Below are 13970 nucleotides of genomic sequence, written 5' to 3' on the forward strand. Positions count from 1 at the left end.
ACTTTCATTAACTCAGTCAGGTTACAGGCCATAAAAGACAACAGCAGTAACTACACCAAATATTAATAAGACTAAGAGCCTTTTTGGAAATGGACAATTTTCTGAAATGCTTGCTGAAACTCTTTGTTAAACACAGTGTATATTACTGGTTTTATGAGGAAGTTTAGATAGCCTTGCCAAGTGAAAAAGTCAGAAGGACTGGGTGGGCCCAGCAGGACCACTGGCAGATAAGGAGGCCTGAAGATTCAGCAAAGAAGGGTAGCCAGCAGATGATAAAGGCCCCCCAGATGCTTCCCCAGGTTTTTTGTGGCTTTCCTCTCTCAAGCAGCAGAAATCCTCTTGTGCTCCAGAACACTATCCACAAGCTTGATTTTCACATGGTTGAAAATAAGAGGGGAACTGATCAAATAAGAGTGCCCCTCATGAAGGCTGGCTTTGAACGAGCAGAGCAAGGACCTCGCAGTCTTTGATGAGATGTTGGTGAAGTACTTCCCATAAAGTAATAATGGAGTCAGGATGTGGTTCCAGGTGTTTGTGTAGATTTGTCCATAGAGGATAATGAGCAATACAGGCGGGATGTAGAGGGCCCCACAAATGGAATAGATAATGTAAGAGATCAGTGAAGTATTCACCAGGCAAGCTGATATTTCTTCATGAGCTTTAGCCTGCTGCCACAAGAGTGATGGGATGGAGATGTGGATGAAAATGGCCCAGATGATGGCAAGCATGGCAGCCACATGGCCCACTGTCTGGTGTTTACTGTTCTCCAGGGTATCAGTGATGGCCCAGTACCAGGATGGAGGCTTTGCAGCATGTGATGTCAGAAGATGACCAGATGTCACACAACTCCAGGTGTGGGCAGTTGTATGTGTGATGCTGATGAACATGCCCAAAATAGAAACTAAGGGGTCAGTCATGGCCAAGGAGCCAATGAAATAGTTGGCAGGGATGTAGAACTTCCTGGTCTTGGAGATGGTAGTAAGTACAGAGGCACTGGTAAAGAAGACGGCCAGAGAAATCTTGAGTGCTTGAAGAACCCCTCTTTCCTAAGTCCCTGGAGTTTCTGTGGCATTTGGGATCTCTTGGGAGCCACCTGCAGAATGCCTCCACTGACTGGTTTGAGGGGACATTCTAGGTGACTCTCTCTTTCCACAGACTTTCACACATACAGCTTCTTATTTCATAGTTGTCCTGCTCACAGAATAAAGTCATCCTTCTGTTTCACACTGGAGGGAGTCAGCCATCAGAACAGACTGAGTGAAAAGACCTCAAGACTCAACTAGTTAAGGAACACTGAGGTGACTACCAACCAGATTCTGCATTCTTAATTGCTATTTCTGTGAATTATCTAGAGTTGAGGTTTAGTAATGTGGATATCATCAAATATCACAGGGTTAAGAAGATTAAAAAATAATTTAGCGTAAGTGTTTTGTGACCCATCTCATAGGTTGTTGTGACAGTTAAATAAGATTACACGTGTAGTACTTAGCATAGATCTTACCTCATGACATTGTGAAGGGTAGCTCTGAATGTTATTGTTATAGTGGTAGATTTTAGAAGTCATTACAACCTCTCATTTTAGAATTCAAGGCTTGGAGAAGTTAAGTCATACCTCATGGATCCAGAAGTAGTTGGTCCCTGAGAGAAGAATGAATGCAGGCCTTCCCTACTCATTGCTCTGTCTATTGCCAGACTAATTTTGAAAGAGAAAACAAGAACGCCAGTCTCATTTTTTAAAATGATAATATCTGTACACATGCTTTAAAATATACCGGAACCCCTGGTTCAAGGCTAAATGGAGAACTGAAAAGCACTTGTGAATCTAATCAATTTCAGTTATTATTATTCATTCTCTGTTTAATGGTGAGTTTTTCCTCTTCATTTTTTCTTAAATCATAACTCTTTATCCTTGTGACAGGTTCCAGCCAGCAAGAATTTAACCTGATTGTAACCTTGAGAAATTGGATTATATAGTAGCCTGAAAATCTTGCTTGTTACTTACTTGACTCTAGGTTTAAAATGCCAAAAAGAAATTAAAACTGGAGTCTTCTGAGTTTGCTTAATTCAATACATTTAGACACAAAAATCCAGCATTTAAGGGCAATGTTGATATTTCAAGAGAGTCAATTTTTTAAAAGTTAATAAAAGAAGTGCCCTTCTGAGCCAGTGATGGATTAGAATCATGTAAGAATAGCGTGCTAAAGGTTTGTGGTGGCTGATGCTAGGCAGGCATGTAGCATTTACTTTCTTTCAGTGAAACCAGCTGAGGTAAAAAGAAAAAAGGATCTTATACTTTGATGAGACATTAAAAAATGGTTGAGCATGCTCACAGCTGCGTCTCAGTGGTTTTATGTAAATTAAGCTGTGGCAAAGCATCTGTTTTCTAATGTTTCTATGATCAAAGGATATACAAAATAGCTCTACAGTAAACACAAACAGCTTAACAACATATAAAGTATTCACACAGTGTAAAGCTTTTTGGGGGGTGAGGGGAGGGAGTGATCATGTGGATATGTATTCCTTCCTATTTAAAGAATTTTTATGAACAGCATTGTAATATGGGTATTATAAGCTTCTGTTTTATCACATTAGCTACCCCTGTTCAAAAATCATTAATTATAGAAGACTGGTCTTAAATGACTAGTGCAGTGTTTTTTAATCTTTTTAATACTGAAAGCTCTCTTTTAAATTTTCTCCCACCCAATCCCATGTTTTGAAAAAGTTGTTCAGCCACATAGTCTGTGTATCTTAGGAAGTAATTTGTTTTCTCTTTTCTAGTTAAATAATATGTGTGTGTATCATTGTTGTATGAACTTCTGAGCAGAAAGAGATAACCACGCATGAGTGTTATCACACCCAGTTGATATAATTTCAACTACAAGCAAAGAAACCTGACAGTTCATCTGTCCTAAATAGTCTTAAATTAAAGGTAAATGTTTCATTTCTCTTCAATTTTTTAAAATATTCATAAATTAGAGGCCCTGATAAAATTTTTGTTTTGCATTTTTAAGACCTTAGAATAACATTTGATAGGAGAACTATCAAAATAAGTTCTACAGTTGAACTTTAGTGGTCAACAGCAGCATTGTCCAATAGAAATATAATTCAAACCACAAGTGTAATTTTAAAGTTTTTAGTAGCCATATTTTTAAAAATGGAAAAAAACAGGTGAAGTATTTATCTTTTAAATTTTTATTGGAGTATAGTTGATTTATAATGCTGTGTTAGTTTCAGGTGTACAGCAAAGTGAGTCAGTTAAACATATACATATATATATATATACACACACTCTTTTTCAAAAAATTTATTTTTAATTGAAAGATAATTTCTTTACAGTATTGTATACACTCTTTTTTTAAGACTCTTTTCCCATATAGTCTGTTACAGACTGTTGAGTAGAGTTCCCTGTTCTACACAGTAGGTTCTAATTATTAGTTATCTATTTCATATATGCTGGTATGTATATGTCAATCTCTATGTCCCAGTTTATCCTTCCCCCTCTTATCCCCTGATAACCATAAATTTGTTTTCTACTTCAGTGACTCTATTTCTACTTTGTAAATAAGTTCATTTTTACACTTATTCCACATATAATCAATATCATATGATATTTGTTTTTCTTTGTTTGACTTCACTTAATATGACAATCTCTAGGTCCATGCATGTTGCTGCAGATGGCATGATTTTGTTCTTTTTTATGACTAAGTAATATTCCATTGTCTCTATGTACCACCGTTTCTTTATCTGTTCCTTTGGTGATAGACATTTAAGTTGCTTCCATGTCCTGGCTATTATAAATAGCACTGCATTGAACATTGGGGTGCTTATATCTTTTCAAATTATGGTTTTTTCTGGGGATATGCCTAACAGTGGGGTTGCTGATTCTATTTAGTTTTTAAAGGCTCCTCCATACAGTTTTCCATGTGGTTTTACCAGTTTACATTCCCGCCAACAGTGTAGGTAGGTTCCTTTTTCTCCATACCTTCTCCAGCATTTGTTATTTGTAAATTTTTTGATGGTGGCCATTCTGATGTGCTGCAGTCCCTGGGGTTGCAAAAGTCTGTGGGGTTGCAAAGATTAGGACATGACTTAGTGACTGAACAATAACATTCTAACCAATGTGAGGTGATACTTCATTGTAGTTTTGATTTGCATTTCTCTAATAATTAGTGTTGTGAGCCTCTCTTCGTGTGCTTTTTGGCCATCTATAATGTCTTCTTCGAAGAAATGTCTATTTTGATCTTCTGGTCGTTTTTTGGATTGAATTATTTGTGTTTTTGATATTGAGCTGCATGAGCTGTTTGTATATTTTGGAGATTAATCCCTTGTCAGTTGGAAGTTATTTTTAAAAACATAGTTAACGCAGTATATTGAAAATTCTGTCAACATGAAGTCAATATAGAACTTGAGAATCGAGCAAAAAGGGATTCCATTTAAACATACTAGGAACTCTGGCAATTCAGTAAGAAAAAATCCACATAATCAATGGGAAAAATAGAGAAGAGACCTGAGCAGTACAGAGCAGAATATACAAATGACCAATAACCATGTAAAAATATACTTAACTTCATTAGTAATTTTGACAACACAAAACCACAGTGCAAAGGAGAGCTGGGCACAGCATCAGAAAGACTAAGAACAGACTAGAATGCAATTTGCACCTCTGTAAGTTTCTGTCACAACCTCTGACCACAGGAAAGCTTTAGAGGGTAAGGCCTGAGGCTACACTTACTCTTTCCAAATGTCATGCCACTTTACCTTTGGTGAAATTTAATCAAGAGCCATACAAGGAAGGAAATCTGGGAAATACAGTTCCCAGTACAAACAGCTTGACAATGGAACAATCCAACACAACGAGATCCTACTCTATACTTACTCTGCCTGCCCAAATGAAAGAAGCCTGTTGATATCAAACACTGGTGAAGCTGTGGCATGCAACTGGTACTGTGTGAGAATGTAAATTGATTCACTGCTGGTGGGAGTATAAATTGGTAGAACTTTATTGGAAAACTGGCTTTCTTTTTTAACTGAAGTTAAATATGCATAACCTAATATCCAGAAAAAAAAAAAACACCATGTATTAAAACATTAGTAGAAGCACTGTTTAATAATAGCCAAAATCTGGAAACAGCCACACACGATCCAATGAGAAAATGAATAACTGTGATATAGTCATCATGGAATCTTAGGACTCCATGAAAATGAACTGCAGATGTATGTGATTTAGCTGGATGCATCATACAGACACAAAGGAATGTATTGCATGACTACATTCATATCAAGTTCAAAACTAGACAAAATTTATGGTGTTAGAAATCAGGCTTTTAGTTTATACCTTTGGCGACATGTTTTGGAGAGTATAGAGGGAAACTTCTGGGGTGCTGGCTAGATTTTATTAACAGCGTCATGGTAACATGGGCCTACTTTATGATAAGTCCATTCAGTCATGCACTTATGATTTGTGTGCTTTCTGTGTGTATTCATGATATACTTGAATGAAAAAAAGTTAAAGAATAACTTACAAACTTTAAAACATTATTGACATATTTTACATTCTTTTACTTATACCAAGTCTTTGGTTTCCAGCGTGTGTTTTATACTTACAGCACACCTCAAATCAGACTAGCCACATTACAAGCGCTTAGCAGCCACATGTGGACTAGTGGCTACCTTACGAGACATTAAAGGTCTAGAACCCCACCATTTCAGAGCTTCTCTGAGTTTAGATTTTTCTTTCAGTTCTTGCCTTGGAATGTCATGTGGAAAGAATAGGGGATTATTCTTCCTGAAGACCTCATATTAATTTTACTGCTACCTCTCTTTTTATGGAATATTTTCTATTTAAAACAGATGGTTGGTTTTGTGTGCAGGTTCACAAGATGCCTAGTAAGCCATCGTTTTGGATATTTGTTCTTACTGCTTTCTTGGCCACTCTTCACATGACCACCTTTTTCTAAAAACAGGCATTTTATTGATGTCTGATATACATATGAAAAGGGCATGTATTGTAGGTATATATTGCTCAGTGAATTTTTGCAGAGTCAACACACCCATTGTGTTCAAGAAACAGAACATCACCCATACTCCGGAAGCTTCTGCCTTGTGCCATCTCCTGATCACTGCCCCCAAAGCAGAACCCAAATTATAACACCATTGGTTACTTTTACGTGTCTTTGAACTTTATATAAATGGAATAATAAGTATATACTTTTGTGTGGCTTCTTTTGCTTCAAATTATGTTTGAGAGATTCACTTACTTATACTGTGGACTGTAGCTAAAATTCTTTCTTTCTCATTGCCATGTAGCATTCCATTGTATGTTAGTCACTCAGTCGTGTCTGACTCTTTGCGACCCCATGGACTGCAATCTGCCAGGCTCCTCTGTCCATGGGATTTCCCAGGCAAGAATACTAGAGTGGGTTGCCATTTCCTTCTCCAGGGGATATTCCCGACCCAGGGATTGAATCTTGGTCTCCCACATTGCAGGCAGATTCTGTATCATCTGAGCCACCAGGGAAACCCTTTCCATTATATGAATATACCACAATTTATTTGTCCATTTTACTGTTAATGGACATTTAGGTAGTTTTTCATTTTTGGATAATTAATTATGAACACTTCTATGCACATCTTTTGGTGACTGTTATGTTCACATTTTTTAACATATGACAGAGTGGAAATACTGTGCCACAGTATAGGCATACATCAGTTTAAGTAGATAACTACCAGTTCTCCAAAATGATGTACCACTTTGCACTCAGCTGAAGCTATGGGTTTTAGTTATTGTATGTTGTCATCAACATTTGATATTTGGGTTTTTAACTTTTTGTAGGCAAGGAGGTTGTTGTAGTCATAAAGGACCTTTTTCTGTTCTAATCAGGTTTTAAGCATAAATGCATGGTATTTCATTGTGATGCTAATTTGCATTTCCCTGGTGATAATTAAAATTGAATACGTTTCCTTGTGTTTGTCTTTGAATATCTTTTTTTATGAAGTGCCTTTTAAGTCTCTTGCTCATTTCTCTGTTGTATTTTCTTATTTTTTCTTATTTATTTGCAGGAGTTCTTTGTATATTCTAGATGAAAGTCCTAAATTATATTTGTATATTATAGCTCCTATCGCTTACTCTATAGGTGGCCTTTTTACTCTCTTAATTATGTCTTCTGACAAGTTACTAATTTTAATGTAGTCCAGTTTAACAAAACATTTTCATTTATGTTTAGTGCTTCTTTGTGTCCTGCTAAAAAAGTCTTTCCCTGCATCCAAGGTTTTAAGTATATTCTGCTGATTTCTTCCAAATATGTTATTGTTTTATCTTTCATATTAGCTCTACAGTCCATCTGGAATTACATTTTTGTGCATGGTGTGAGATAGAGGATTTTAAGGTTTCTTATTTTCTATATGGATGTCCAATTAACATTGCAGCACTGTGTCATCTCCATTATAAATTAGTGACTTTAATTTATGAGTCTGTTCTGGGCTATCTGTCCTATTCCATTACTATACAGCATTTTTTTTTAAGAAATGTGGTATTTGTGTGGGAAGTTTTTAATAGAAGAAATTCCAGAGTTAAGAGGAATTACTTTGTTCAAAATAACTTAGAAGCAGTATTAGGCATTTGTCCTTTACCTAGAAGAAGAATATCAGTAATAGAGCCAAGCTTAGGTATCACAGTCTTTTAATTTCAAAGATATAAAGGGTTATCTCTAAATTGTTTTGATGGTACATCTTTATGAATAAGTGATGTTTAAAAGTATATATAATTATATATATACACATATGTGGAGGTAGATTCTATTATGTATACTATATAGAGATATAAATTATATAAATATATATTATATGTACCTATATAGAGATTCTATAAGGTATACTATATATAGGCAACATTAGAAATTATATATATATCTATATGTAGTACACATTTATTAATATGTTATTTCCATTATAACACACAAAAAAGTTGGGATTAAAAAGGAAATCATAAGGAACAAAGAGAAATTCTAGTACTGTCTTCCTGCACCTTTCTGTCAGCCAGTATGGGCTAGATTATGTGTACTAACAACCCTCAAATTTCAGTGGCTTCAAACAACATGGGTTTATTTTTCTCATGCTACGAGTCCATTACAGTTTGGCTTTAACACTCGTCTGCATTGTTCATACTCTGGTACCCAGACGGCCTGAGCAGCCGCTTTCTGGAAGCTTGCTTGTCCCAGGAAAGGAGGGAAACATGATGGGGGATCAGCAGGTAGAGCCCCTGCCTAGAGGTGGCACATGTCACTCCAGCTCATGTTCCGTCCAGAACAAGATGCGTGTCCTCACCTAAGTCAGAGAAGAGAGATGCTAGCTTTGTGCCCAGGAGAAAAATCCTGTGCAGAAAGGAACTGTGCAGGGGAAAACCTAGAGTATTTTCAGATCAGGTCAGTCGCTCAGGGGTGTGCGACTCTTTACGACCCCATGGACTGCAGCACGCCAGACCTCCCTGTCCATCACCAACTCCCGGAGTTCACTCAAACTCATGTCCATTGAGTCGGTGATGCCATCCAACCATCTCATCCTCTGTCATGCCCTTCTCCTCCCACCTTCAATCTTTCCCAGCATCAGGATCTTTTCATATGAGTCATCAGTATTGGAGTTTCAGCTTCAGCATCAGTCCTTCCAATGAATAATTAGGACTGATTTTCCTTTAGGATGGACTGGTTGGATCTCCTTGCAGCCCAAGGGACTCTCAAGAGTCTTCTCCAACACCACAGTTCAAATGCATCAATTCTTCAGTGTTCAGCTTTCTTTATAGTCCAACTCTCACATCCATACATGACTACTGGAAAAACCATGGCTTTGACTAGACAGGCCTTTGTTGGCAAGGAAATGTCTCTGCTTTTTAATATGCTGTCTAGGTTGGTTGTAAGTTTTCTTCCAAGGAGGAAGCGTCTTTTAATTTCATGACTGCAGTCACCATCTGCAGTGATTTTGGAGCCCCCCAAAATAAAGTCTGTCACTGTTTCCATTGTTTCCCCATCTATTTGCCATGAAGTGATGGGACCCGGATGCCATGATCTTAGTTTTCTGAATGTTGAGTGTTAAGCCAACTTTTTCACTCTCCTCTTTTACTATCATCAACAGGCTCTTTAGTTCTTCACTTTCTGCCATAAGGGTGGTGTTACCTGCGTATCTGAAGTTATTGATATTTCTCCCAGCAATCTTGATTCCAGCTTGTGCTTCCTCCAGCCCAGTGTTTCTCATGATGTACTATGCATAGAAGTTAAATAAGCAGGGTGACAATAAACATACTTAACGTACTCCTTTCCCAATTTGGAACCAGTCTGTTGTTACATGTTCTTAGTGTTGCTTCTTGACCTGCATACAGATTTCTCAGGAGGCAGGTCAGGTGGTCTGATATTCCCATACTTTCAGAATTTTCCACAGTTTGTGGTGACCCACACACTCAAAGTCTTTGACATAGTCAATAAAGCAGAAGTAGTTGTTTTTCTGGAACTCTCTTGCTTTTTCATTGATCCAACAGATGTTGGCAATTTGATCTCTGCTTCTTCTGCCTTTTCTAGATCCAGCATGAACATCTGGAAGTTCACAGTTCACCTACTGTTGAAGAAACCCAGCTTGGAGAATTTTGAGCATTACTTTACCAGTGTGTGAGATGATTGCAATTGTGTGGTAGTTTGAACCTTCTTTGGCATTGCCTTTCTTTGGGATTGGAATGAAAACTGACCCTTTCCCCTCCTGTGGCCACTGAGTTTTCCTAATTTGCTGGCATATTGAGTGTAGCACTTTCATAGCATCATCTTTTAGGATTTGAAATAGCTCAACTGGAATTCCATCACCTCCACTCGCTTTGTTTGTAGTGATGCTTCCTGAGACCCACTTGACTTTGCATTCCAGGATGTCTGGCTCTAGGTGAGTGATCACACAATTGTGATTATCTGGATCATGAAGATCTTTTTTGTATAGTTCTGTGTATTCTTGCCACCTCTTCTTAGTATCTTCTGCTTCTGTTAGGTTCATACCATCTCTGTCCTTTATTGTGCTCATCTTTGCATGAAAAGTTCCCTTGGTATCTCTGACTTTCTTGAAGAGATCTCTAGTCTTTCCCATTCTATTGTTTCCTCTGTTTCTTTGCATTGATCACTGAGGAAGGCATTCTTATCACTCCTTGCTGTTCTTTGGAACTCTGCATTCAAATGGATACACCTTTCCTTTTCTCCTTGGCCTTTCGCAAAAAACCGTAACCTCTGAAATGACAGATTTCAGAGCATACATTTACTGGATTTGTGTTTGTCAAAGAAATAAACACACAAAGAAAAATCCTTTTAGTTTTTCTATTCCATGTTACTTTTAAAACCCTTCAGTCTTGAAAAATGAGTCTCCTGCAATTAGAAGCATAGCAGTCTCTCGCTTAACCTCTTCAGTGGCATCTCTGCACTCATACGACCTACATACCTAACATGGCCTGCAGCCCCTACCTTTCAAGCCTCATCTCGCACCGCTCACCCCATACCTCAGCCATACTGCCTTTCAGTTCCTTGAAGCAGACATGCTTCTACTTCCTTTTTGAGTGTGTTTCCTCGCTTTTCCTTGCTTTTAACCTGCTTACTCTTTAACTGTTGGATCAATGTATCAAACATTTCCCCACTCTGTGACTCCCGTAGTAAATAGAGTCCTTTCTTCTCTAGTCTCGAAATACTCTGTACTTTGCTTCTAGAGAAATTGTTCTTGTTTTTAAGATCAATTTTTGCACTAATTATTCAATCTGTTTCTCCAGTTAGCGTGCAAGCTTCAAGTTGATTTTGTTCACTACTGTGTGCTGCTTCTTGTGTTTAGCCTAGTTATTAGCATGTAATAGCATAGCATTAAATCCTGAGTTTGATTACAGTTTTATGTCTGTGACATTTATGTAGTCTATACAGGGAATGTCTGAGACATTTATACAGTCCATAGGAAACGATTTTCTAATAAGTTAATCACAGACAAACTGTAAATATACTCTTGCTCCATGTCTCTCTATCTTGGAAAGCCTTAGAGGTTCCAGAGAAGGAATACATTTCACATTCTCTCTGAATTAGAATATACCCTTCTTTAAATTTTCATGGTTGCAATTTTCTTTCTTCTCCTTCTTGAGTGACAATTTTATTTATATTATTTTTATAAATATATATAATTTTATTTATATAAAATTTTATTTTATAAAAATATGTGATTTTATTTATATTTATGAAACCCTTACAGTTAGGGGATATATACATTCAACATAAATGGTAGTAAGACAGCTCAAATAACAAGTGTATTATGTAGATATAGTGAATAAAATAAGCTGTGTGATATTTAGCTGGGTTTTCCTTAGCTTTCTGAAGATGGCACTGAATTACCAAAACATGGTATGATTTATTTTTTGTGACACTTTCCATCAGCAAAAGGGCATATAATGCGTGGAAAATGCTTACCTACAAATTTATATCCCTCACTGTTTGTCTTCATTTACGTAAGTCATAGGAGACTTTACTCTTTCCTGTTTCTCTTTTCAGAAGGAATAACACATTTGATCACCTTCTTGTTGATATATTTAATTGTGGACTATCAGTGCTATTCTTCATTTAAAATGAAAATGTTCTAATAGAGATATCTCCCATAAAGATAAGTGTAATGGTGGGATTGATAGGGTGATATGGACATTGTTACCTATAAGCCTCTGATAGTTGTTTTTTCACTCTAGAAGACAACCAGGCTGTCTATAAATAAGGAGTAAGGTTAAAAGGATCATAAATAGAGCCTGTCTGTTTATTCAGCTAATGTTTATGAAATATCTCTTTTGAAGCTGGGGAAACTCAGAAAGAAATGAACACTTTGTATGTAGCTTTAAATTTTTGCTTTAAGTAATAACATTTTGATAAGAGCTGAGTTTCAGTCTTTTGCTGTGTCGGTTTTCTCACCTTTGGAAAGGATATGCTAACAACCCATCTCATAAAGTTCTATAAAGAGTCAGTAAGATAATGCATATACAGCCCTTATCCCAAGGCCTGACCTAGAATAAGTACTCAGTGTATGTTGCTGGGAATGATTGAGGGCAGGAGGAGAAGAGGGCGTCAGAGGATGAGATGGCTAGATGACATCACTGATGCAATGGACATGAACTTGGGCAAACTTTGGGAGATGGTGAGGGACAGGAAGGCCTGGCATGCTGCAGTCCACAGGGTCACAAAAAGTTGGACATGATCGGGAGACTGAACAACAACAACATATGTTGGCTGTTTTCTACTGAGAGACTTGTCCACAGTTAGCCTCTTAACTGTGTCTTTTCTTTTTTTGCTTCCTGCTTGTTTTTTCCATGTTCATGTTGACCTCAAAGTAAAATTCTGAAACAGATCTGACTATGTATCACTGCCTCTTCAGTGCCATCTCTGTTGTTTCAAAAATAAAATCTCAAATACATGGATAGCATTTGGCACCTTACCATCTGACCTCGACCTTTCTACCAAACTAACTTCTGCCTTGTCACCTTTGCTAAACTGCAGCCAAAATAGGCCCTACGAATCAAAATTCACTGCCTTGGCTTGTTCCCTTTTCTTCTGCCTACTGTAGGCCTCAACCCCTCTTCTTACACTCAACCTGAAGAAACAGTTCTCTGTGGGAAACCCAGAGATCGCTCTTATTCTTCCAAAACAGAATTTTTGATCCCCATGATTTATAATTTTTTGGCACCTATCTCATTATTCGAGTTAATGGCATCTGTCTTGCTCTCCCACTAGCTTGAGTTGTTTAAGAGCAGAGACCATTACTTATTCATCATAGTATCTCTGAAACCTAGTAGGCACACAGTAGAAGCTTGTTGGAATAATGGATTGAAATTCAGTTTAATTTTGTTTTGATTTCAATGTGTCTTTATTATTCTAGGTTCTGGGCCTGGTCCAAAATATGAGTGTTTTCCAGTGTCCAAAATGTAAACACAAAACTCATATTTTTGGTGCTGATGGTGCAAGGAGACTAGCACGGACCCTTGATCTTGATATTCTAGGTAAGACCACCGGATATTCATTTGCAAAGGAAATAGCATGGTGATGAAGATCATCTCAAAGTGATGAAATGCTTTTGGCTTTGTGTTTTGAATTAAGTTAGCATAGTGCACTTCTCTGTGTTAATCTTTCTTTGGCTTTTTGTGATACTTCATTAGTGGAACACATTTTGAATAGGGGGTTTGTTCTGCCAATTACAACTCTTGCTGTAGATGAAAACCGCCCATAACCTGAATTTGCAAAGCAAGTTTTGTGGTTTGAGTGCTCTGATTTGAAGCCCACATTTTAAATAATGGTCTTCAGTTTGTTTGCTAAGTTGGGAAGACATCTCTTAGTATCAGCAGAAAGTGAAGGTGAAAGTCGCTCAGTGTCTGACTTTGCAACCCCATGGACTCTATACAGCCCATGGAATTCTCCAGGCCAGAATACTGGAGCGGGTAGCTGTTCCCTTCTCCAGGGGATTTTCCCAACCCAGGGATCGAACCCAGGTCCCCTGCATTGCAGGTGGATTCTTTGCCAGCTGAGCCACAAGGGAAGCCCAAGAATACTGGAGTGGGTAGCCTATCCCTTCTCCAGTGGATCTTCCTGACCCAAAATTGAAACAGAGTCTCCTGCATTGTGGGCAGATTCTTCACCAACTGAGCAGACATATACAGAAATACCTATTTCATATGTTGTGGCAGTCTTTGGAAGTGTCAGTTCTTGATGTGCGTGGAGAAATGCTTTCCTGATCAGTTCTGAGTGTATAAGTCCTCTGCTCCAGAAAAAACGACATTTACTGTTTTCTGTAATCTTTTTATGCCATGTCTATGAAGATGGCACCTGAAACTTACCTTGTCTATACTGTTCATGTTACTGAATTGAAGAATTAATTAGTAATTGAAGGAGAAGTAAAATCATGTGTTAAAGGAGCAAAACACAGATTTTAGATAAAACATTAAAAAAAAA

At 37.5% G+C, this 13970-nt stretch overlaps 1 protein-coding gene and 1 pseudogene across 1 annotated transcript in view; one reads left to right on the forward strand and one right to left on the reverse strand.

The window, feature by feature from the left end:
• The window catches only part of NUBPL (NUBP iron-sulfur cluster assembly factor, mitochondrial), a 234020-nt gene that overhangs the window by 200393 nt on the left and 19657 nt on the right, over positions 1–13970 (forward strand). Inside the window, exon 9 of the mRNA XM_069559468.1 lies at positions 12904–13024. Coding sequence (XP_069415569.1) covers positions 12904–13024 — 121 coding nt within the window. The remainder of the gene's footprint in view (positions 1–12903; positions 13025–13970) is intronic.
• On the reverse strand, positions 72–1130 carry LOC138423728 (5-hydroxytryptamine receptor 1D-like; annotated as a pseudogene).

This window comes from Ovis canadensis, chromosome 18, assembly GCF_042477335.2.
Source record: "Ovis canadensis isolate MfBH-ARS-UI-01 breed Bighorn chromosome 18, ARS-UI_OviCan_v2, whole genome shotgun sequence".
Classification (NCBI taxonomy): Eukaryota; Metazoa; Chordata; class Mammalia; order Artiodactyla; family Bovidae; genus Ovis; species Ovis canadensis.